This window comes from Telmatherina bonti, assembly GCF_933228915.1.
Source record: "Telmatherina bonti genome assembly, chromosome: 1".
In the NCBI taxonomy this organism is placed as follows: Eukaryota; Metazoa; Chordata; class Actinopteri; order Atheriniformes; family Telmatherinidae; genus Telmatherina; species Telmatherina bonti.
Window position 1 is genome coordinate 2224744 of NC_136619.1, and position 27188 is coordinate 2251931.

General features: G+C 44.0%; 1 protein-coding gene across 1 annotated transcript in view; it reads right to left on the reverse strand.

The window, feature by feature from the left end:
* The window catches only part of adamts17 (ADAM metallopeptidase with thrombospondin type 1 motif, 17), a gene marked incomplete at its 5' end in the record, with an annotated part of 191996 nt that overhangs the window by 90645 nt on the left and 74163 nt on the right, over positions 1-27188 (reverse strand). Inside the window, one exon of the mRNA XM_079243203.1 lies at positions 15854-16022. Within this exon, the coding sequence (XP_079099329.1) occupies positions 15854-16022 (169 nt within the window). The remainder of the gene's footprint in view (positions 1-15853; positions 16023-27188) is intronic.

Consider the following 27188-nt stretch of genomic DNA (forward strand, 5'->3'; position numbering starts at 1 on the left):
CAAGTGTGGGAGGGGAAGGCGTAGGGGCTGGGGGAAGAAGAGATGGAGTGTAGGTGAAAGAGAAGGGGGTAGGTGGAAGCAGTGGGGGGGGGGGTTGCACAATTGCAATTAAACTGATTCACCTCTGATTCATTCATGTGGAAGAGCTGAGCTTGGAGGGAAGTTTGCAGCTTCTGGTAAAAAGAAAAAAAAAACTGCTTCAGAATGTCCCTAATTTTGGCTATATTACGTAAATGAAAGAAGGCTGTTTTAGTAACCTGCTTAATATGTGGGCCAAAGGACAGGTCAGGGTCAAATATTACTCCAAGGTTTCTCACTGTAGCACTGGAAGCTAAAGTAATGCCATCCAGGTTCATTACAAAACCGGAAAATTTAGCTCTGAGTTTTTCAGATCCAACGAGAATTACTTCAGTCTTATCTGAGTTTAAGAGGAGAAAATTTCTAGACATCCAAGTCTTTATGTCTATGAGACAATTTTGTAGCCTATTGGGCTGATTTGTTTCATCTGGTTTAAAGGATAAGTATAGTTGAGTATCATCTGCATAACAATGAAAGTTTATTCCATGCTGTCTAATAATTTTGCCTAAAGGGAGCATATATAGCGTGAAGAGTATTGGTCCAAGTACAGAACCTTGAGGAACTCCATGACTTACTGTAGTTTGGGAGGAGGACTTGTCATTTACATGAACAAACTGAAGTCTATCAGATAAATATGATTTAAACCAGCTTAACGCTGTACCTGTAATTCCAATCACCTGTTCTAGTCTTTGTAACAGAATGTTATGATCGACTGTATCAAATGCAGCACTAAGATCAAGCAAGATAAGTACGGACACAAGTCCTTTGTCTGAGGCCATAAGAAGGTCATTAGTAACTTTCACCAATGCCGTCTCAGTGCTATGATGAGCTCTAAATCCTGACTGAAACTCCTCGCATAAATTATTTCTGCTCAGGTGGGCATGTAGCTGAGCTGAAACTATTTTCTCCAGAATTTTGGACATAAACGGGAGGTTAGATATAGGTCTATAATTTGCTATCACCTCTGGATCCAGAGATTGCTTTTTAAGTAAAGGCTTGATGACAGCAGTTTTAAATGATTGTGGTACATATCCTGTCACTAAAGACATATTGATAAGATTTAGTAGTGATGTATTAATTAAAGGGAAAATGTCCTTAAAGAGGCTCGTTGGGAGAGGGTCTAAGATACAGGTGGATGGTTTAGATGAAGCTATTATTTTAGTTAATTCAGAGGGTTGGACAGGACAGAAACTATTTAGACACAAGTCAGATCCTGGTTCTAAGGATGCTTCGGAGACCACAACAGGCTCAACATTATAGGTAGAAGGAAGAATATTGTGAATTTGATCTCTAATAGTGTCAATTTTATTCCTGAAAAAATACATGAAATCATCACAGCTAAGTGAGAAAGGAATACATGGCTCCACAGCGCTCCGACTCCTAGTAAGCCTAGCTACAGTGCTGAAAAGAAACCGAGGGTTGTTTTTGTTTTCCTCTATCAATGATGAATAATAAGCTGTTCTTGCCATACGTAAGGCTTTTTTGTATACGCTTAAACTTTCTTTCCAGGTTAAGTGAGACTCCTCTAGTCCTGATGAACGCCATCTGTTTTCCAAACGCCTTGATGCCTGTTTTAGAGCTCGAAGCTGGGAATTAAACCAGGGAGCCTTCATAATCTTACCTAATTTCTTCTTCTTTAGGGGAGCAACATTATCCAAGGTTGTACGCATTGAAGCTGTTATAGTATCAGCATGTTGATCAATCTGAGCAGGAGTAAGGCTTAAAGGGGGACTCTCAGTCATGCTAACACATGGTAGAGGGGAAAAAATTGATTCAATTGATTGTTTAAATTTTGTAATATTATTGTCTGATAAACATCTGCTATAGTAGAATTTATTTTTGGTCAGTGAGTAATCAAATAAAGTGAATTCAAAGGTTAATAAGAAGTGATCGGACAATACCGGGTTTTGAAGAAAAACTTTGAGCTTATCAGTCTCAATACCAGATGTTAGAACCAGATCAAGAGTGTGACCATGAGAGTGAGTGGCTCCATGGACATTTTGTGAAAACCCAATTGAGTTTAGAATAGAGCTAAAGGAAATGTTTAAACTATCATTTTCATGGTCAACATGAATATTAAAATCACCTAGTACAATGACTTTATCAGTAGTCAGCACTAACTCAGACAAGAGATCAGAGAATTCGGTCAGAAACTCGGAGTAAGGTCCAGGTGGGCGATACACTAATGCTAAAAGGAGCGGTTTCTCTGAATTCCATTTTGGATGAGATAAATTTAATGTCAGGAATTCAAAGGATTTATAGTTAGTTTTGTGCTTAGGATTAATTAATAATTCTGACTGAAAAATAGCTGCAACACCTCCTCCTCTGCCTGTAGTTCTAGGAATGTGAAAGTTTAAATAGTTAGCTGGCGTAGCTTCATTAATACTAACATAATCCTCTTGCTGTAACCAGGTTTCCGTAAGACAGAATAAATCAATGTGGTGATCACCTATCAAGTCATTGACTAATAAAGACTTATTTGGGAGGGATCTAATATTCAGTAGGCCACACTTTATTGTCTTATTTTCAGATTTTATTAGATCCATTGTTTTTATTTTTATGAGGTTTTCACGATTAACCCCAGAAGTGTTTTTGTGTTGTTTAATTCTTACTGCTGGGAAGGTGTATAAGGTCGGAATGGGGTTTTGGGTGGGCGGCGGCAGGTGGGAAGCTGCAGAAAAGTGTGTAGGACTACAATTCTGCCTCCTGGTCCCAACCCTGAGTTGTCAATTTAGCTGACTAATAAAAGAGTCCATATTGCTAGATAAGAGAGCGGCTCCATCCAACGTGGGATGGATGCCATCTCTCCTAATAAGACCAAGCTTTCCCCAAAAAGCGCTCCAATTATCTATAAAACCCACGTTGTTATCGGGACACCACCTAGACAACCAGCGGTTGAAGGATGACATGCGGCTAAACATGTCATCGCTGATTAAATTTGGCAAGGGACCAGAGAAAACTACGGAGTCCGACATGCTCTTGGCAAAGTTACACACCGAAGCAACATTAATTTTAGTGACCTCCGATTGGCGTAACCGGGTGTCGTTACCGCCGACGTGAATTACAATCTTACGGTATTTACGTTTAGCCTTAGCCAGCAGTTTCAAATACGATTCGACGTCGCCCGCTCTGGCCCCAGGAATGCATTTGACTATGGTCCCCGGTGTCTCTAGAGCCACGTTTCTGACTATGGAACTACCTATAATCAGGGTTTCTGCCTCAGCGGGTGTGTCGCCGAGCGGGGAAAATCTGTTAGAAACGTGAACAGGTCGGTGGTGGCCAGTGGGTTTTGGTTTGGGGCTACGCTTCCGCCTGACCGTCGTCCAGCCCGCCTCGGCTCCCGGCTGCGTGGGAACTGCTGAGGGACGGCTCGGGATGGCTGCCCTGGCTGGTAGCTCCGCACTGGCTAATGGGGGCTTGCTGACTAACTGCTTCCCTAACTGAGTGCGGAGCTGGGCTTCTAACTCACAGAGCCTCGCCTCCAAGGCTGCCAAGCTGCTACACTTAATACACCTACCGTTATCACTAAAGGAGGCGGAGGAGTAGCTAAACATCAGACACACCGAGCAAGAAAAGGCAGGGGACCGGGGTGTGGGAAGAGAGCTAGCAGCCATGCTAAAACCGAGTGCTTGAGCTGTTTAAGTCAGCAAACAGAAAGCCAAAGATCCATCCATCCATCCATCCTTCATTCCATCCATCCATTCATCCATCCTTCATTCCATCCATCCATCATTCCATCCATCCATCCATCCATCCATCCATCCATCCATCATCAATCCATCCATCCATCCATCCTTCATTCCATCCATCCATTCATCCATCCTTCATTCCATCCATCCATCATTCCATCCATCCATCAATCCATCCATCCATCCATCCTTCATTCCATCCATCCATTCATCCATCCTTCATTCCATCCATCCATCATTCCATCCATCCATCAATCCATCCATCCATCCATCCTTCATTCCATCCATCCATTCATCCATCCTTCATTCCATCCATCCATCATTCCATCCATCCATCCATCCATCCATCCATCCATTCATAAATCGATGCAGAGGAGCAGCAGCTCTACTCTGATCTCCTCCTGGATGACCAACTCCTCACCCTATCTCTAAGGGAGAGCCCGGCCACCTAATTTTTAGAGACAGGTCTGCAGCTGGTTAGAGACATGTCTTCCATGGTGGTGGAACAACCTGCCAAACTGTCCCAACTACAGAATTCTTATTTACTTTTAAGAGCAAGCTAAAGACTCAGCTCTTCAAGGAGCACTTCTGCACTTAGTTTAACTTTTCAATTCATCAGAACGTAGCCCCGTTCTTTGCAACAAATATTGTGGGATTTATTCCGTCTATTTTAACTAGAACTGCAACCAACGACTATTTTAATAGGTGACGGGTCACCGACAAATTTTTTTTTTTTTTTTAATTTAGCACGAGGTTGCTTTAATTATGTGGCAAATGATAATAGACAAAGAAAGATGGGTACTTCAATAAAAAATATCAACTTTGCTGCTGAAAGGCGGGTTTACAAAAAGTAAACAAAAATGACAGCCCTAACTTTAACATAGAAAATCGTGGGGTGGGGAAAAATTGCATCACCTTCAGCACAACATGTCAACGCCTCAGTCCAACTGGACTCTAGCAGTCCACTAAAACCTTCCCATGATGTCCCCTACTTGGGTTGTTCCCTCTCTTATATGTAAGTTGCTTTGGATAAAAGCATCTGCTAAATCAGGGGTCGGCAACCCGCGGCTCTAGAGCCGCATGGGCTTTAGCGCCGCCCTAGTGGCTCCCTGGAGCTTTTTCAAAAATGTTTAAAAAAATAGAAAAAGATGGGGGAGGGATATATATAAATATTCTTAACGTTTTCCAATGCTGTAAAAATGTGTAGAATAAATATTAAATTTCAACATTTCTGTCAAAGGAAGATTTGCGTCACAGCCTGCGACACACGTAGCCTATCAGCAGGGCGGGAGGAGGCAGGTGGCGTTGTAAACAAACCGGGGCAGTGATGGGACATGGATCCCAAAGGGAAAAAGAGAAAAATAACCGAGGAGAACAGAGGATTCAACGTTTCTTGGACTGAATCATTTGCATTCATTGCCAATGCGGAAGGATTGCTTGAATGTTTGCTCTGTAGCGAGAAGTTGTCAAATAACAAAAAGAGTCATGTGGAAAGACATTTCCAGGGAAAGCATGCTACATTTGCAGCCGGTACCCAGTTGGGAGTGACACAAAAAGTGCGATTGCATCACTTCTGGAGAAATTAGAGAAGTGCAAAAATAGATTTAAGTGGATTGCATCTCCAAACTCCACCACTGCTGCAAGTTTAGCTGCAACCCGGGAGATAATAAAGCGTAGAAAACCGTTCACAGATGGTGACTACATGAAGGACTCAGTTATCAGCATATCAGGACATGTATTTCCAGACTTCAGAAACAAAACCGAGATAATACAGAAAATCAAAGACATGCACCTCTCCGCTAAGACAGTGAAGGAAAGGACCGTTAAAATGGCGGCAACATCACCGATCAGCAAATCAAGGACATTAATTCATCACAAGTTACATCTTACATGTTGAGAAGCCGACCAGTGATGTCTGACAACAGAAGTCACATTAAACGGGTAAGAACATCATCCTTCATAGACACAGACTGAGTAACAAAGTGGATGTTTTTATAAATGATTTCTGATTTTTGTCAGTATATATGTGGAATGACACGTGGTAATGGTGCTCAGGTCGGAGGATAGCTGCGTTGGTTGCGTGTCTAAAGAGAAGAGGATGCTGCTGCGTTTTACCCTTGCACTGACTTGCTTGACAGAAATCAAACTGTATTAATTTGATTTGATATACTTTACCTTTTTAAAAGGCTGCTGGTTTATTTTTTTTATAAATGCAGGCTGCGTTTTATTTCGCTCTGTTTGCTGTCCAGATAAGGGGCGCGTTATGCTCATTCCATTTTGTTGTCTTTTTTCCTCAAAATAAAAATGACATCAAAAGTCGGATTTCTTTATTGCATTTTTTTTATTTTCATCAAAGCAATGGAACATAATTCATTAATATTGTAATGAAGTTAAACGTGTCAGCATCGTACAACAGAGTAGGGCTGGGCGATATATCAAATATACTGGAGATATCGTGGCTAGTCCTCTGTGCGATATAGAAAATGCCTATATTCGTCATTTTCGAGTATCCTGTTGTCACGCAGGTGTTTTTAGCTGTGGGGGGGTTTCCTCCCTCCTCCTGGACTCTGCACCGCTTTGCACAGAGAGTTAAAGCAAGCGCACCTCGTTATGTACATAACGTGAGCTACGTCATGAGAGGCAGCGTGGAGCCACTTTCTCACTAAATCTGGCGACTTCTTTTGTGAAAAGCGACAAATCTAGCAACTTTTACAGGAGTTATTGGAGACTTTCCTGGTGTTTTGGCGACTGACTTTAAAGCACTTATTGTAATATATATATTACAATAAGCACTTATTGTAATATATATATATATATATATATATATATATACATATGTATATATATATGTATATGTATATATATATGTATATATATATATATATATATATATATATATATATATATATATATACATACACATATACACATATAAACTAAAGCCTCCCGCCACTGCACTACATCGGGAGCGCGCACCGCACCTGCTTTCACCGTCATTGTAACATCTCATAAACAGAAGGATTAGGCTCATATGAACTCAATAAAAAAACAAACTACAATGTCAACACATAGCATCCAGCCCTACATGTTGGAACCTGAATCAGAGCCTGAAAACGAAGTGGAAAACAGCAACCCACAGCAACGAATGCAGCAGGATGTCTCTCTTTGGTAAACTCACCAGCCATCGTTGGAAATAACTTTATCCCACGTTTTCCACCCGCCTGATGTATTTGTACATGCCCTTGTTAACCAGTAGAAGGTAACCAATCACCGAACCTTATCCCCCGGGACGTCACAAGGATTTCCACGTAGAAAAAACTCTCTAAAACCACGCGTTTTTCATCGCTATGGAAACCGAACGGAGAGAATGCTGGAACTCAAACTCAAACTCAGACATGAGTTTAGGTGGTAAAAAACAGTGTCGTTCACATGTCTGATGAGGATTCAACACTGGAACACTGTAGAAAGCTCAGAAAACTCCAAATTCCATCATAGGAACCCTTTAAGGACGTGTAAGAAAGAATATTCAGAATACTTCATGGAAAATGACAAGACTATTAATAATATGGAAGATGTGGTGAACGGATTTAACAAATTTTTTTTGTAAATGTGGGACCTGAATTAGCATCAAAAATAAAAGGAACCTGAAGCAAGTGAATATGGAAGTATCGAAGATTTGTTGGACAGAAACCAAAATACAATCTTTCTCAGAGCCGTGGATGAAAAAAAAATGATTGCGATGGTAAGAAGTTGTCAAAACAGAACCTCTACAGACTGGAATGGTATTAACATGACAACAGTAAAAAACGTTATAGAAGAAATAGCAAAACTATCGATCCACATCTGCAACTTGTCTCTTCAGACAGGAACATTTCCAGACAAAATGAAAATAGCAAAAGTGATACCATTGTTTAACTCTGGGGATAGACACCAATTCACAAACTACAGGCCTGTTTCTTTACTCCCACAATTCTCCACAAATACTGGAGAAAATATGTGCAGACAGATTAAACAAGTTCATTGACAAACATAACTTCCTTACAGAAAGCCAGTACGGATTCAGAGCAGACAGATCAACGTCTATGGCATTAATCAGACTAATGGAAGGAATTACAGATTGTATGGACAGTAAAAAAAATAGCAGTAGGAGTGTTCTTAGATCTGAAAAAAGCATTTGATACCACTGATTGCCATATATTAATAACTGGAAAGGTAGGGATAAGGGAAGTGGGTTTGAACTCGCTGAAAAGCTATTTAACAGGAAACAGTTTGTACAAATAGGTGAATATAAATCTGAATACAAAGAAATCTCATGTGGAGTGCCACAGGGGTCAGTATTAGGTCAAGTTATTTATAATATATATCAACGACATGTGCAGAGTAACAAAACTATTGAAAATTGTTTTATTTGCGGATGACAAACATTTTCTGTTCTGGAGAGAATTTGCAGCAGCTTTTGGAGAAGATTACAGAAGAAATGACAAAACTAAAACTGTGGTTTGACAGAAATAAATTATCAATAAACTTGAGTAAAACAAAGATTATGTTGTTTGGTAGGAATAACATGTTGAACTGGTAATTGATAATACACAACTCGAAAGAGTAAATGAAATAAAATTTCTTGGCGTGATCCTGGACCGAAAAATCTGCTGGAAACCTCATATAAGCCACATCAGAGCAAAACTTGCAAAAAGCATTTTGATTATTGGCAAGATTAGTCACATGATCGACACTAAATCACTGTATATTCTCTATTCTTCACTGATTTTACCGTACTTATACTGTGTGAAGGTCTGGGGTAATATTTACAAAAGCACTCTACATCCGATATGCACATTGCAGAAAAAAGCTATAAGGATCATTAACAAAGTAGGATTTAAAGAAAACACATAAAAACCCACTTTATTTTAAGCTCACATGCATTAAAGTTCATGGACTTGCTTCATTGTAAAACAGTGCAAATCATGTACAAAGCAAGAAATAATTTACTGCCAAAAAATATTCAGGGAATGTTTGCAGAAAGAGAAGGAAATTATAATTTAAGGGGAAAGCTACAGTTTAGAAAGCAAATAGTAAGAACAACAATGAAAAGTATGTGCATATCAAGCTGTGCAGTGACTTTGTGGAACAAGCTGGACAAAGAGTAAAAGCAAAGCAGAAACATAAACATATTTAAAAAGAGGTACACAATTTTCATTTTGAAAAAGTACATGGATGAGGGATAAAAAATGGGAAAAAAAAGAAGATATAAGGAATATTATAAACAAATGGATATGTAATATTTTGAAGACATGGCTGTAAGTACATGTATGTATGTAGTATATCTGTGTGGATGTGTTTATATGAATGGAGGTAAATGGAAATGTGTGTGTAAGTGTAAATATGCGAATGTAATTATACTTATGAATAAGTATGTTGTGACGCGCGAATGAAAAACTAGATGAGTAGAAATAGTGTACACTTCTTCCCACTTCCATTTATCAAATTGATGAGGAATTATTATTACTGTTATTAATATTAATATTTGTGATTATTATTATTTTCTTAATTAGTCTGTATGTATAGGTATGTACGTGTATTTTTTTTTCTTATTTTCTTTCATTTGTTTGAAATAAATAAACTAACTAAACTAAAAACTAAACTTTTGTTTTGACAAGACTGCTGTATTATTATAATATTTCCAAATCACATCACAAACACGACAAAGATCGAAATAATTTTGTTAAAAAGGTTTCATAAATGTCCCGTCCTGAGTCGTCACCTTATCATAGTGGAGGGGTTTGTGTGTCCTGAAGATCCTAGCAGCTATGTGGTCTGGGGCTTTATGCCCCTTGGCAGGGTCACCCATGGCAAACAGGTGTCTAGGGGAGGGACCAGACTAAGTTCGGCTCAAAAGACCCCCATGATTATAAAGACCACGGGTGGAAATGTTCACTTGCCCGGACACAGGTCATTGGGGCCCCTCTCTGGAGCCAGGCCTGGAGGTGGGGTATGAGAGCGAGCGTCTGGTGGCTGGGCCTTTACCCATGGGGCCCGGTCGGGCTCAGCCCGAAAGGGTTACATGGGTCCCACCTCCCGTGGGCTCACCATCTGCGGGAGGAGCCGTAGGGGTCAGGTGCAATGTGAGTTGGGCGGCAGCAAGGGGCGGGGACCCTGGCGGTCCGATCCCCGGCTGCAGAAGCTGGCTCTAGGGACGTGGAACGTCACCTCTCTGGTGGGGAAGGAGCCTGAGCTTGTGCGCGAGGTTGAGCGGTTCCGACTAGATATAGTTGGACTCACCTCGACGCATGGCTTGGGCTCTGGAACCAGAACCCTCGAGAGGGGCTGGACCTTCTTCCACTCTGGAGTTGCTCATGGTGGGAGGTGCCGAGCAGGTGTGGGCATTCTCATCAGCCCCCAGCTTGGTGCCTGCACGTTGGGGTTTACCCCGGTGGATGAAAGGGTAGTTTCCCTCCGCCTCCGGGTGGGGGGACGGGTCCTGACTGTTGTCTGTGCTTATGCACCGAACAGCAGTTCAGAGTACCCACCCTTTCTGGAGTCCTTGGAGGGAGTGCTCCTTCTGGGGACTCCATTGTTCTGCTGGGGGGCTTCAATGCTCACGTGGGCAATGACAGTGAGACCTGGAGGGGAGTGATTGGGAGGCATGGACCCCCCCTCTGAACCCAAATGGTGTTTTGTTATTGGACTTCTGTGCTCGTCATGGATTGTCCATAACGAACACCATGTTCCAGCATAAGAGTGTCCATATGTACACCTGGCATCAGGATTCCCTGGGCTGCAGTTCGATGATCGACTTTGTAGTCGTATCGTCGGACCTGCGGCCACATGCCTTGGACACTCGGGTGAAGAGGGGGGCGGAGCTTCAACTGATCACCACCTGGTGGTGAGTTGGCTCAGATGGTGGGGGAGGAAGCCGGTCAGATCTGGCAGGCCCAAACGTGTTGTGAGGGTCTGCTGGGAACGTCTGGCTGAGTCCCCTGTCAGAGCGAGCTTCAACTCCCACCTTCAGCAGAGCTTCAACCATGTCCCGGGTGAGGCGGGGGACATTGAGTCTGAATGGGCTGTGTTCCGTGCCTCTATTGCTGAGGCGGCCGGCCGGAGCTGTGGCTGTAAGGTCGTTGGTGCCTGTCGTGGCGGTAATCCCAGGACTCGTTGGTGGACACCAGCAGTGAGGGATGCCGTCAAGCTGAAGAAGAAGTCCTATCGGGCCTTCTTGGCCTGTGGGACTCTGGAGGCAGCTGATGGGTACCGACAGGCTAAGCGGCATGCGGCTTTGGCTGTTGCCAAGGCAAAAACTCGGGCATGGGAGGAGTTCGGCGAGTCCATGGAGAAAGACTTCCGGACGGCTTCGAGGTGATTCTGGTCCACCATCCGGCGGCTCAGGAGGGGGAAGCAGTGCTCCATCAATACTGTGTACAGTGGAGATGGGGAGCTGCTGACCTCAACTCGGGACGTTGTGGGTCGGTGGAGGGAATACTTCGAAGACCTCCTCAATCCTACCAACACGTCTTCCGATGAGGAAGCAGAGCTGGGGGACTCAGGGGTGGACTCTCCTATCTCTGGGGCTGAAGTCGCTGAGGTGGTTAAAAAGCTCCTTGGCGGCAAGGCCCCGGGGGTGGATGAGATCCGCCCGGAGTTCCTTAAGGCTCTGGATGCTGTGGGGCTGTCCTGGCTGACACGCCTCTGCAGCATCGCGTGGACATCAGGGACAGTGCCGCTGGATTGGCAGACTGGGGTGGTGGTCCCCCTTTTTAAGAAGGGGGACCGGAGGGTGTGTTCCAATTACAGGGGAATCACACTCCTCAGCCTCCCTGGTAAGGTCTATTCAGGGGTCCTGGAGAGGAGGGTCCGCCGGATAGTCGAATCTCGGATTGAGGAGGAGCAGTGTGGTTTTCGTCCTGGTCGCGGAACAGTGGACCAGCTCTATACCCTCTCTGGGGTCCTGGAGGGGGCATGGGAGTTTGCCCAACCAGTCTACATGTGCTTTGTGGACCTGGAGAAGGCATTCGACCGTGTCCCCCGGGGGCTCCTGTGGGGGGTACTCCGGGAGTATGGGGTACTGGACACCCTTGTACGAGCTATCCGGTCCCTGTACGACAGGTGTCAGAGCTTGGTCCACATTGCCGGTAGTAAGTCGGATTCGTTTCCGGTGAGGGTTGGACTCCACCAAGGCTGCCCTTTATCACCGATTCTGTTCATAACTTATATGGACAGAATTTCTAGGAGCAGCCGAGGTGTTGAGGGGATCCGACTTGGTGGCCTCAGGATTGGGTCCCTGCTTTTTGCAGATGACGTGGTCCTGTTGGCTTCATCTGGTCGTGATCTCCAGCTCTCGCTTGAGCGATTCGCTGCCGAGTGTGAAGCGGCTGGGATGAGAATCAGCACCTCCAAATCTGAGACCATGGTCCTCAGCCGGAATAGGGTGGATTGCCCTCTCCGGGTCGGGAGTCAGGTCCTGCCTCAAGTGGAGGAGTTTAAATATCTCGGGGTCTTGTTCACGAGTGAGGGAAGGATGGAGCGTGAGATCGACAGACAGATCGGTGCGGCGTCTGCAGTAATGCGGACTCTGCGCCGGTCTGTCGTAGTGAAGAAGGAGCTGAGCCAGAAGGCGAAGCTCTCGATTTACCAGTCGATCTACGTTCCTACCCTCACCTATGATCATGAGCTGTGGGTCGTGACCGAAAGAAGGAGATCTCGTATACAGGCGGCTGAAATGGGTTTCCTCCGCAGGGTGGCCGGGCTCTCCCTTAGAGATAGGGTGAGGAGCTCAGTCATCCGGGAGGAGATTAGAGTAGAGCCGCTGCTCCTCCGCATCGAGAGGAACCAGTTGAGGTGGCTCGGGCATCTGGTCAGGATGCCTCCTGGACCTCCCTGGTGAGGTGTTCCAGGCACGTCCCTCTGGGAGGAGACCCCGGGGAAGACCCAGGACACGCTGGAGGGATTATATCTCTCGGCTGGCCTGGGAACGCCTCGGGATCCCCCCCGCAGAGTTGGCAAATGTGGCTGGGGAGAGGGAAGTCTGGGCTTCCCTGCTTAGGCTGCTGCCCCCGCGACCCGACCCCGGATAAGCGGCAGAAGATGGATGGATGGATGGATGGACATTTCATCGAAGTCCTCTGTTTCAACAAATGACACTGCAGATAAGTATGTACAAACATACATGGTTTTTAAAAACAGTTCACAGTGGCAGAGCACTAAGGGGCAGCACCTTCTGGTGGGCGTGCCATTGTCCATTTCAGAGTTGCAACAGAATGTTGAAAAAGCATCAAGTTCCACTTCACGGGGACCGCTGCCACTATATTGAGAGTGGCAACAGCACTGGTTGTTTTTCAGTCTCAGCGCTGCTGTGAAAATGTTGCCATATAACACCAACAGCAAATGTTATTCACCCACTCATGGACTTCATTAACCTTGGGTACTACTCCTCCACCTGACTTTTTAAGAGTTTCGGTTTCTTCCCAAACAATGTACGAGCTGTAGCCAGCAACTGGAAATATCAACACAATTCTGGAATGTGTTTACTGTTGTGATAAATCATTATTTGTACAGCAAAAATCATCAACAGGCCTACTGCACAGCTGGGCATACAATTTGATTCTGTACCACTATGAATAGGTATTCCTGATGTAATATGAATTTATTTTAACTGAAAACTCTGAAAAAAGACACGTGAATCTTTGGTGCATGTCCAGAAACATACTAACACATTATTATCAGACTTATTGGCCTGACAGATTCCATTTAAAACTTTATAAACATTGTTGCCTGATGCATCCACTTGTAAACGCACATCTTCTTGAAACTCCTCATCTTCCTCCTCTGAGCTGCTCAAAGCTATATGGCTGGATAAATCCAATATTAAGCCTTATTTCTGTTGCACCAGTAATGTTGGGTTGTGGGGGCTGAAGGGCTGCAAGCTAGCATCCAGTGCTAGCCTGAAGAGCTAGCTCCTACTGACATGGTGGAGCAGTTTCTTCTGCGTGAACGGTGGTGGGCACCAAGCAGCACTGTTTCCACCCACAACTCTGAGATGAATTGCTAATGAGCTCCTGAGCATTGCAGAGTCCTGGAAAATGGCTCAGGTTTTGTGATTTTACTGAGAAAATTTTAAAATGCTAAAAAAAAAAAAAAAAAAAAAAAGATTGGAGTGGGTCTTTGAGACAGTATCACATGCTCACTCTGTGCTGTGGGATGTGTCTAACCCACAGACTGTAAATAAAAGATGGATGGAGTTCCTGTGACCTGTAGATTTCTGAAAAGAAGAACTGAAGCTCAGTGGATGGCTTCTGCCATCGCCATCCCGCCAGCGCCACACGTGTCGTCTCTTCCGGAAAATACAAAAATGAGGAAACAGGTAAAGTTGAGACGTGGAAGGGGTGCTGGTAGAGGATTGACATCTAGTAAACTCTGATCTGTATGTTTGAATACGGAGCAATAGGATCTAACCAGCTATCGGAAGTAAGCGGGCTAAAGCTATGTCATGTTCTTAACCGGTTAATAACCACGGTTGTTCTTCATTCCTCCTTGAAGCGAGAGATCCAGTACCTGTCAATCAAAAGCAAATGCCCCTAAATATGCCACATTTCCAGATGAAATTACTTCTAAATGGAGGAGTTGGAAAAAAATTCACTCCCCCCACAGTTGTCATGAAGGTAAACCTGACCTATTTTAATGTTTATTTCTGCTGTAAACATGTTTATTTCTTCTGTAAATGTGTTTATTTCAGCTGTAAACATGTTTATATCTGCTGTAAGCATGTTTATTTCTGCTGTGAAGTTGGTCTTTTTAACATGGGAGTCTATGGGGATTTGTTCTGTTTTGGAGCCCCTAGTGGATGAAGGGGGAACTGCAGTTTTTTTGCACCTCCACACTGGCTTCACCTCTTACCGCCAGAGGCTCCGTCCATCTTTCATATACGGTCTCTGGTCTAACCCAGAAGGCATGCGGCCATTATAAGGACAATGAATGACCAAACAGTGTGTGCGGAAACTACCGGTTAGGGGATGAGATGGTGACCAGAGCAGGTAGAGTAACGAACATTTATTACAGTGCAGTCTTGTAATAAAGCCCCTTTGTCTTCAGTATAATTGACCTTTTTATGTGTATGTGTGTGTTTCACTACCTAAACCAGTGTAGCGTTTATTTAGGGGGTAAGCTCTGAAGGAAAAGCTACTGCGAACCTGGAGGAGACGGATCAGGGAACGGAAAGGTTTAACTCTGTAGCAGTGCACCAGGTACAATGTTACAGATACAGAGTTCAATGTGAGCAGACATGAGTTCCAGCTTGCTGAGATTTATTAGGATGACATGTAAATTAGTATGAAACGCAGACTGGTGAATCACAATAAACTGGTTAAACCTGTTTATTACCTGTAGGTGTTGCCGTAGAAACCATGCATTAATACATCAAATCCAGTACGTTAAGCATGACGTGAGTAATTCAGATATCTGTTTGGTTGGAGAAACGTTCAGTTGAATATGAGAGCCACAAAAGAAAGGCAGACCTGGACTATTGTGGCTCCTTGGCAGAGTTTTATATATAGTGTCCATCTGGAAACAATATATAAACCTCTAGAAAGGTTTTATTATTCATGGTAGTTTAGGCCACCAGAATAGGAGTTAATCATTTCCAAGGAAACAATCCCAGATGCTTTACAGTCTGGGATCCTTTCACACAATACAATCCCTGATCTTTTCCATAAAAATGATCCCATATCCTTTCCTAAAGAGGATTCCCCATCCTTTTCTAGATCCCGGATCCTTTCAGCGTAGACGCTTTTGTCCTGTTATCAGACCTTTGGTCTCCTGAATTCTGCAGTTTTTCTTCCTTGTCAGTCCTGCTCCTTGTGTCACATCAGGTCACCAGACCATCTCTAGTATTTTTATACTAGTGCTTCTTATCAATCTTTTTCTCATCCTGATCTGACTATGTTTGCTCTTGTGGTCAGAGCTATAGAAAGTAGAGATCGAGCCCGATTGTTTTTTTATTTCTGTTCTTGGACTTTTTCTTCCACATGATTGATTGAGATTTGTCTTCTGCCTGCCTTCTACACATCTCTAACTTGGTCGAGCTGAAAACAGCTTACCTTTAACTGCCCCACAGTAAACAGACTGGTCATGTAGACCAGCTTTGGTCTTGGTGGAGCACTGGTGTCGCACAAGCCGGTGTTTGAGTCCAGAGAAGGATTGTGATTGGTGGTGTTCCCTCACAGGTTGGATGATCAGGATGTCCTCTCCAACCTGAATGAGTCCGGTCTGTTGACAGATGAGTAGATGAAAGGAGGATTCAGAGCTCATATAGCTAGGGTAGCTTATGAAAGCAGTGCGAATTTGATCTACAACACAATGTGGATGAGAACATAAAGGAATCTAATGAAAAATAATTACAGTTCTATTCTATTCTGTTCTATTATTCTACAGTTATTTGAAAAGACGCTTTTATCCAAAGCGACATATATATGAGAATGAAAACAACATAAGCAGGTAATGAACCAGCAGAGGACATCGTAGGAAGGTGCTGGGGGACTGCTGGAGTCTAGTTGGACGCCGGTCTTGACATGTAGTGTTACATGTTTTTTTTTTGTTTTGTTTTATTTTGGTTTTTTTCCCTTCCCACAATATTCCCTGTTAAAATACAAGGAATGAAAACCACACTCTTTATTGTAAAGAACTGGGCAAAGTTCTCCAGCTCCTCTGACAAATACAGATAAACTAAGAGCAGAAATGAACAGCTGAGTCTGCAGCTTAAAGCAGATCAGGACTCTACAGGTCAGACAGAGGTCGAAAGGTCACGTGGAAATGTTCTGCTGGAATGACACGTGGAAATGTTCTGTTGGAATGACACGTGGAAATGTTCTGTTGGAATGACACGTGGAAATGTTCTGCTGGAATGACACGTGGAAATGTTCTGCTGGAATGACACGTGGAAATGTTCTGCTGGAATGACACGTGGAAATGTTCTGTTGGAATGACACGTGGAAATGTTCTGTTGGAATGACACGTGGAAATGTTCTGCTGGAATGACACGTGGAAATGTCCTGTTGGAATGACACGTGGAAATGTTCTGTTGGAATGACACGTGGAAATGTTCTGCTGGAATGACACGTGGAAATGTTCTGTTGGAATGACACGTGGAAATGTTCTGCTGGAATGACACGTGGAAATGTTCTGCTGGAATGACACGTGGAAATGTTCTGCTGGAATGACACGTGGAAATGTTCTGTTGGAATGACACGTGGAAATGTTCTGTTGGAATGACACGTGGAAATGTTCTGTTGGAATGACACGTGGAAATGTTCTGCTGGAATGACACGTGGAAATGTTCTGTTGGAATGACACGTGGAAATGTTCTGTTGGAATGACACGTGGAAATGTTCTGTTGGAATGACACGTGGAAATGTTCTGCTGGAATGACACGTGGAAATGTTCTGCTGGAATGACACGTGGAAATGTTCTGCTGGAATGACACGTGGAAATGTTCTGTTGGAATGACACGTGGAAATGTTCTGTTGGAATGACACGTGGAAATGTTCTGTTGGAATGACACGTGGAAATGTTCTGCTGGAATGACACGTGGAAATGTTCTGTTGGAATGACACGTGGAAATGTTCTGTTGGAATGACACGTGGAAATGTTCTGCTGGAATGACACGTGGAAATGTTCTGCTGGAATGACACGTGGAAATGTTCTGCTGGAATGACACGTGGAAATGTCCTGTTGGAATGACACGTGGAAATGTTCTGTTGGAATGACACGTGGAAATGTTCTGTTGGAATGACACGTGGAAATGTTCTGTTGGAATGACACGTGGAAATGTTCTGCTGGAATGACACGTGGAAATGTCCTGTTGGAATGACACGTGGAAATGTTCTGCTGGAATGACACGTGGAAATGTCCTGTTGGAATGACACGTGGAAATGTTCTGCTGGAAGGACACGTGGAAATGTTCTGTTGGAATGACACGTGGAAATGTTCTGTTGGAATGACACGTGGAAATGTTCTGCTGGAATGACACGTGGAAATGTCCTGCTGGAATGACACGTGGAAATGTTCTGCTGGAATGACACGTGGAAATGTTCTGCTGGAATGACACGTGGAAATGTTCTGCTGGAATGACACGTGGAAATGTTCTGCTGGAATGACACGTGGAAATGTTCTGTTGGAATGACACGTGGAAATGTTCTGTTGGAATGACACGTGGAAATGTTCTGCTGGAGTGGAAATGTTCTGTTGGAATGACACGTGGAAATGTTCTGCTGGAATGACACGTGGAAATGTTCTGCTGGAATGACACGTGGAAATGTTCTGCTGGAATGACACGTGGAAATGTTCTGCTGGAATGACACGTGGAAATGTTCTGCTGGAATGACACGTGGAAATGTTCTGCTGGAATGACACGTGGAAATGTTCTGTTGGAATGACACGTGGAAATGTTCTGCTGGAATGACACGTGGAAATGTTCTGTTGGAATGACACGTGGAAATGTTCTGTTGGAATGACACGTGGAAATGTTCTGTTGGAATGACACGTGGAAATGTTCTGCTGGAATGACACGTGGAAATGTTCTGCTGGAATGACACGTGGAAATGTTCTGTTGGAATGACACGTGGAAATGTTCTGCTGGAATGACACGTGGAAATGTTCTGTTGGAATGACACGTGGAAATGTTCTGATGGAATGACACATGGAAATGTTCTGCTGGAATGACACGTGGAAATGTCCTGCTGGAATGACACGTGGAAATGTTCTGTTGGAATGACACGTGGAAATGTCCTGCTGGAATGACACGTGGAAATGTTCTGTTGGAATGACACGTGGAAATGTTCTGCTGGAATGACACGTGGAAATGTTCTGCTGGAATGACACGTGGAAATGTTCTGCTGGAATGACACGTGGAAATGTTCTGCTGGAATGACACGTGGAAATGTTCTGCTGGAATGACACGTGGAAATGTTCTGCTGGAATGACACGTGGAAATGTTCTGTTGGAATGACACGTGGAAATGTTCTGATGGAATGACACATGGAAATGTTCTGCTGGAATGACACGTGGAAATGTCCTGCTGGAATGACACGTGGAAATGTTCTGTTGGAATGACACGTGGAAATGTCCTGCTGGAATGACACGTGGAAATGTTCTGTTGGAATGACACGTGGAAATGTTCTGCTGGAATGACACGTGGAAATGTTCTGCTGGAATGACACGTGGAAATGTTCTGCTGGAATGACACGTGGAAATGTTCTGCTGGAATGACACGTGGAAATGTTCTGCTGGAATGACACGTGGAAATGTTCTGTTGGAATGACACGTGGAAATGTTCTGTTGGAATGACACGTGGAAATGTTCTGTTGGAATGACACGTGGAAATGTTCTGCTGGAATGACACGTGGAAATGTTCTGTTGGAATGACACGTGGAAATGTTCTGCTGGAATGACACGTGGAAATGTTCTGTTGGAATGACACGTGGAAATGTTCTGTTGGAATGACACGTGGAAATGTTCTGTTGGAATGACACGTGGAAATGTTCTGTTGGAATGACACGTGGAAATGTTCTGTTGGAATGACACGTGGAAATGTTCTGCTGGAATGACACGTGGAAATGTTCTGCTGGAATGACACGTGGAAATGTTCTGTTGGAATGACACGTGGAAATGTTCTGCTGGAATGACACGTGGAAATGTTCTGTTGGAATGACACGTGGAAATGTTCTGTTGGAATGACACGTGGAAATGTTCTGTTGGAATGACACGTGGAAATGTTCTGTTGGAATGACACGTGGAAATGTTCTGCTGGAATGACACGTGGAAATGTTCTGCTGGAATGACACGTGGAAATGTTCTGCTGGAATGACACGTGGAAATGTTCTGCTGGAATGACACGTGGAAATGTTCTGTTGGAATGACACGTGGAAATGTTCTGCTGGAATGACACGTGGAAATGTTCTGCTGGAAGGACACGTGGAAATGTTCTGCTGGAATGGAAATGTTCTGCTGGAATGACACGTGGAAATGTTCTGTTGGAATGACACGTGGAAATGTTCTGCTGGAATGACACGTGGAAATGTTCTGTTGGAATGACACGTGGAAATGTTCTGCTGGAATGACACGTGGAAATGTTCTGTTGGAATGACACGTGGAAATGTTCTGCTGGAATGACACGTGGAAATGTTCTGCTGGAATGACACGTGGAAATGTTCTGCTGGAATGACACGTGGAAATGTTCTGATGGAATGACACATGGAAATGTTCTGTTGGAATGACACGTGGAAATGTTCTGCTGGAATGACACGTGGAAATGTTCTGCTGGAATGACACGTGGAAATGTTCTGATGGAATGACACGTGGAAATGTTTTGCTGGAATGACACGTGGAAATGTTCTGCTGGAATGACACGTGGAAATGTTCTGCTGGAATGACACGTGGAAATGTTCTGCTGGAATGACACGTGGAAATGTTCTGTTGGAATGACACGTGGAAATGTTCTGCTGGAATGACACGTGGAAATGTTCTGTTGGAATGACACGTGGAAATGTTCTGCTGGAATGACACGTGGAAATGTTCTGCTGGAATGACACGTGGAAATGTTCTGCTGGAATGACACGTGGAAATGTTCTGCTGGAATGACACGTGGAAATGTTCTGCTGGAATGACACGTGGAAATGTTCTGCTGGAATGACACGTGGAAATGTTCTGCTGGAATGACACGTGGAAATGTTCTGCTGGAATGACACGTGGAAATGTTCTGCTGGAATGACACGTGGAAATGTTCTGCTGGAATGACACGTGGAAATGTTCTGCTGGAATGACACGTGGAAATATTCTGTTGGAATGACACGTGGAAATGTTCTGTTGGAATGACACGTGGAAATGTTCTGCTGGAATGACACATGGAAATGTTCTGCTGGAATGACACGTGGAAATGTTCTGTTGGAATGACACGTGGAAATGTTCTGCTGGAATGACACGTGGAAATGTTCTGCTGGAATGACACGTGGAAATGTTCTGTTGGAATGACACGTGGAAATGTTCTGTTGGAAAGACACGTGGAAATGTTCTGCTGGAATGACACGTGGAAATGTTCTGTTGGAATGACACGTGGAAATGTTCTGTTGGAATGACACGTGGAAATGTTCTGTTGGAATGACACGTGGAAATGTTCTGTTGGAATGACACGTGGAAATGTTCTGTTGGAATGACACGTGGAAATGTTCTGCTGGAATGACACGTGGAAATGTTCTGTTGGAATGACACGTGGAAATGTTCTGTTGGAATGACACGTGGAAATATTCTGCTGGAATGACACGTGGAAATATTCTGCTGGAATGACACGTGGAAATGTTCTGTTGGAATGACACGTGGAAATGTTCTGCTGGAATGACACGTGGAAATGTTCTGCTGGAATGACACGTGGAAATGTTCTGCTGGAATGACACGTGGAAATATTCTGCTGGAATGACACGTGGAAATGTTCTGCTGGAATGACACGTGGAAATGTTCTGCTGGAGTGGAAATGTTCTGCTGGAATGACACGTGGAAATGTTCTGCTGGAATGACACGTGGAAATGTTCTGCTGGAATGACACGTGGAAATGTTCTGTTGGAATGACACGTGGAAATGTTCTGCTGGAATGACACGTGGAAATGTTCTGTTGGAATGACACGTGGAAATGTTCTGTTGGAATGACACGTGGAAATGTTCTGTTGGAAAGACACGTGGAAATGTTCTGCTGGAATGACACGTGGAAATGTTCTGTTGGAATGACACGTGGAAATGTTCTGCTGGAATGACACGTGGAAATGTTCTGTTGGAAAGACACGTGGAAATGTTCTGCTGGAATGACACGTGGAAATGTTCTGCTGGAATGACACGTGGAAATGTTCTGCTGGAATGACACGTGGAAATGTTCTGCTGGAATGACACGTGGAAATGTTCTGTTGGAATGACACGTGGAAATGTTCTGTTGGAAAGACACGTGGAAATGTTCTGCTGGAATGACACGTGGAAATGTTCTGCTGGAATGACACGTGGAAATGTTCTGCTGGAATGACACGTGGAAATGTTCTGTTGGAATGACACGTGGAAATGTTCTGCTGGAATGACACGTGGAAATGTTCTGCTGGAATGACACGTGGAAATGTTCTGTTGGAATGACACGTGGAAATGTTCTGCTGGAATGACACGTGGAAATGTTCTGCTGGAAGGACACGTGGAAATGTTCTGTTGGAATGACACGTGGAAATGTTCTGCTGGAATGACACGTGGAAATGTTCTGCTGGAATGACACGTGGAAATGTTCTGTTGGAATGACACGTGGAAATGTTCTGTTGGAATGACACGTGGAAATGTTCTGTTGGAATGACACGTGGAAATGTTCTGTTGGAATGACACGTGGAAATGTTCTGCTGGAATGACACGTGGAAATGTTCTGTTGGAATGACACGTGGAAATGTTCTGTTGGAATGACACGTGGAAATGTTCTGTTGGAATGACACGTGGAAATGTTCTGTTGGAATGACACGTGGAAATGTTCTGTTGGAATGACACGTGGAAATGTTCTGCTGGAATGACACGTGGAAATGTTCTGCTGGAATGACACGTGGAAATGTTCTGCTGGAATGACACGTGGAAATGTTCTGCTGGAATGACACGTGGAAATGTTCTGCTGGAATGACACGTGGAAATGTTCTGTTGGAATGACACGTGGAAATGTTCTGCTGGAATGACACGTGGAAATGTTCTGTTGGAATGACACGTGGAAATGTTTTGATGGAATGACACGTGGAAATGTTCTGTTGGAATGACACGTGGAAATGTTCTGCTGGAATGACACGTGGAAATGTTCTGCTGGAATGACACGTGGAAATGTTCTGTTGGAATGACACGTGGAAATGTTCAGCTGGAATGACACGTGGAAATGTTCCGCTGGAATGACACGTGGAAATGTTCTGTTGGAATGACACGTGGAAATGTTCTGCTGGAATGACACGTGGAAATGTTCCGCTGGAATGACACGTGGAAATGTTCTGCTGGAATGACACGTGGAAATGTTCTGTTGGAATGACACGTGGAAATGTTCTGTTGGAATGACACGTGGAAATGTTCTGCTGGAATGACACGTGGAAATGTTCTGTTGGAAAGACACGTGGAAATGTTCTGCTGGAATGACACGTGGAAATGTTCTGCTGGAATGACACGTGGAAATGTTCTGCTGGAATGACACGTGGAAATGTTCTGTTGGAATGACACGTGGAAATGTTCTGTTGGAATGACACGTGGAAATGTTCTGCTGGAATGACACGTGGAAATGTTCTGTTGGAATGACACGTGGAAATGTTCTGTTGGAATGACACGTGGAAATGTTCTGTTGGAATGACACGTGGAAATGTTCTGTTGGAATGACACGTGGAAATGTTCTGTTGGAATGACACGTGGAAATGTTCTGTTGGAATGACACGTGGAAATGTTCTGTTGGAATGACACGTGGAAATGTTCTGCTGGAATGACACGTGGAAATGTTCTGCTGGAATGACACGTGGAAATGTTCTGCTGGAATGACACGTGGAAATGTTCTGCTGGAATGACACGTGGAAATGTTCTGCTGGAATGACACGTGGAAATGTTCTGCTGGAATGACACGTGGAAATGTTCTGTTGGAATGACACGTGGAAATGTTCTGCTGGAATGACACGTGGAAATGTTCTGTTGGAATGACACGTGGAAATGTTCTGTTGGAATGACACGTGGAAATGTTCTGCTGGAATGACACGTGGAAATGTTCTGTTGGAATGACACGTGGAAATGTTCTGTTGGAATGACACGTGGAAATGTTCTGCTGGAATGACACGTGGAAATGTTCTGCTGGAATGACACGTGGAAATGTTCTGCTGGAATGACACGTGGAAATATTCTGCTGGAATGACACGTGGAAATGTTTTGCTGGAATGACACGTGGAAATGTTCTGCTGGAATGACACGTGGAAATGTTCTGCTGGAATGACACGTGGAAATGTTCTGCTGGAATGACACGTGGAAATGTTCTGCTGGAATGACACGTGGAAATGTTCTGCTGGAATGACACGTGGAAATGTTCTGCTGGAATGACACGTGGAAATGTTCTGCTGGAATGACACGTGGAAATGTTCTGCTGGAATGACAGGTGGAAATGTTCTGCTGGAATGACACGTGGAAATGTTCTGCTGGAATGACACGTGGAAATGTTCTGCTGGAATGACACGTGGAAATGTTCTGCTGGAATGACACGTGGAAATGTTCTGCTGGAATGACACGTGGAAATATTCTGTTGGAATGACACGTGGAAATGTTCTGTTGGAATGACACGTGGAAATGTTCTGCTGGAATGACACGTGGAAATGTTCTGCTGGAATGACACGTGGAAATGTTCTGTTGGAATGACACGTGGAAATGTTCTGCTGGAATGACACGTGGAAATGTTCTGCTGGAATGACACGTGGAAATATTCTGCTGGAATGACACGTGGAAATGTTCTGCTGGAATGACACGTGGAAATGTTCTGTTGGAATGACACGTGGAAATGTTCTGTTGGAAAGACACGTGGAAATGTTCTGCTGGAATGACACGTGGAAATGTTCTGTTGGAATGACACGTGGAAATGTTCTGCTGGAATGACACGTGGAAATGTTCTGTTGGAATGACACGTGGAAATGTTCTGTTGGAATGACACGTGGAAATGTTCTGCTGGAATGACACGTGGAAATGTTCTGCTGGAGTGGAAATGTTCTGCTGGAATGACACGTGGAAATGTTCTGCTGGAATGACACGTGGAAATGTTCTGCTGGAATGACACGTGGAAATATTCTGTTGGAATGACACGTGGAAATGTTCTGTTGGAATGACACGTGGAAATGTTCTGCTGGAATGACACGTGGAAATGTTCTGCTGGAATGACACGTGGAAATGTTCTGCTGGAATGACACGTGGAAATGTTCTGTTGGAATGACACGTGGAAATGTTCTGTTGGAATGACACGTGGAAATGTTCTGCTGGAATGACACGTGGAAATGTTCTGATGGAATGACACATGGAAATGTTCTGCTGGAATGACACGTGGAAATGTTCTGCTGGAATGACACGTGGAAATGTTCTGTTGGAATGACACGTGGAAATGTTCTGTTGGAATGACACGTGGAAATGTTCTGCTGGAATGACACGTGGAAATGTTCTGCTGGAATGACACGTGGAAATGTTCTGCTGGAATGACACGTGGAAATGTTCTGCTGGAATGACACGTGGAAATGTTCTGCTGGAATGACACGTGGAAATGTTCTGCTGGAATGACACGTGGAAATGTTCTGCTGGAATGACACGTGGAAATGTTCTGTTGGAATGACACGTGGAAATGTTCTGCTGGAATGACACGTGGAAATGTTCTGCTGGAATGACACGTGGAAATGTTCTGCTGGAATGACACGTGGAAATGTTCTGCTGGAATGACACGTGGAAATGTTCTGTTGGAATGACACGTGGAAATGTTCTGTTGGAATGACACGTGGAAATGTTCTGCTGGAATGACACGTGGAAATGTTCTGTTGGAATGACACGTGGAAATGTTCTGTTGGAATGACACGTGGAAATGTTCTGTTGGAATGACACGTGGAAATGTTCTGTTGGAATGACACGTGGAAATGTTCTGTTGGAATGACACGTGGAAATGTTCTGCTGGAGTGACACGTGGAAATGTTCTGCTGGAATGACACGTGGAAATGTTCTGCTGGAATGACACGTGGAAATGTTCTGTTGGAATGACACGTGGAAATGTTCTGCTGGAATGACACGTGGAAATGTTCTGCTGGAATGACACGTGGAAATGTTCTGCTGGAATGACACGTGGAAATGTTCTGCTGGAATGACACGTGGAAATGTTCTGCTGGAATGACACGTGGAAATGTTCTGTTGGAATGACACGTGGAAATGTTCTGTTGGAATGACACGTGGAAATGTTCTGCTGGAATGACACGTGGAAATGTTCTGTTGGAATGACACGTGGAAATGTTCTGTTGGAATGACACGTGGAAATGTTCTGCTGGAATGACACGTGGAAATGTTCTGCTGGAATGACACGTGGAAATGTTCTGCTGGAATGACACGTGGAAATGTTCTGCTGGAATGACACGTGGAAATGTTCTGTTGGAATGACACGTGGAAATGTTTTGATGGAATGACACGTGGAAATGTTCTGCTGGAATGACACGTGGAAATGTTCTGCTGGAATGACACGTGGAAATGTTCTGTTGGAATGACACGTGGAAATGTTCCGCTGGAATGACACGTGGAAATGTTCTGTTGGAATGACACGTGGAAATGTTCTGCTGGAATGACACGTGGAAATGTTCCGCTGGAATGACACGTGGAAATGTTCTGCTGGAATGACACGTGGAAATGTTCTGCTGGAATGACACGTGGAAATGTTCTGCTGGAATGACACGTGGAAATGTTCTGCTGGAATGACACGTGGAAATGTTCTGTTGGAATGACACGTGGAAATGTTCTGTTGGAATGACACGTGGAAATGTTCTGTTGGAATGACACGTGGAAATGTTCTGCTGGAATGACACGTGGAAATGTTCTGTTGGAAAGACACGTGGAAATGTTCTGCTGGAATGACACGTGGAAATGTTCTGCTGGAATGACACGTGGAAATGTTCTGTTGGAATGACACGTGGAAATGTTCTGTTGGAATGACACGTGGAAATGTTCTGCTGGAATGACACGTGGAAATGTTCTGTTGGAATGACACGTGGAAATGTTCTGTTGGAATGACACGTGGAAATGTTCTGTTGGAATGACACGTGGAAATGTTCTGTTGGAATGACACGTGGAAATGTTCTGTTGGAATGACACGTGGAAATGTTCTGTTGGAATGACACGTGGAAATGTTCTGCTGGAATGACACGTGGAAATGTTCTGTTGGAATGACACGTGGAAATGTTCTGTTGGAATGACACGTGGAAATGTTCTGCTGGAATGACACGTGGAAATGTTCTGCTGGAAGGACACGTGGAAATGTTCTGTTGGAATGACACGTGGAAATGTTCTGTTGGAATGACACGTGGAAATGTTCTGCTGGAATGATACGTGGAAATGTTCTGTTGGAATGACACGTGGAAATGTTCTGTTGGAATGACACGTGGAAATGTTCTGCTGGAATGACACGTGGAAATGTTCTGCTGGAATGACACGTGGAAATGTTCTGTTGGAATGACACGTGGAAATGTTCTGCTGGAATGACACGTGGAAATGTTCTGTTGGAATGACACGTGGAAATGTTCTGTTGGAATGACACGTGGAAATGTTCTGCTGGAATGACACGTGGAAATGTTCTGTTGGAATGACACGTGGAAATGTTCTGCTGGAATGACACGTGGAAATGTTCTGCTGGAATGA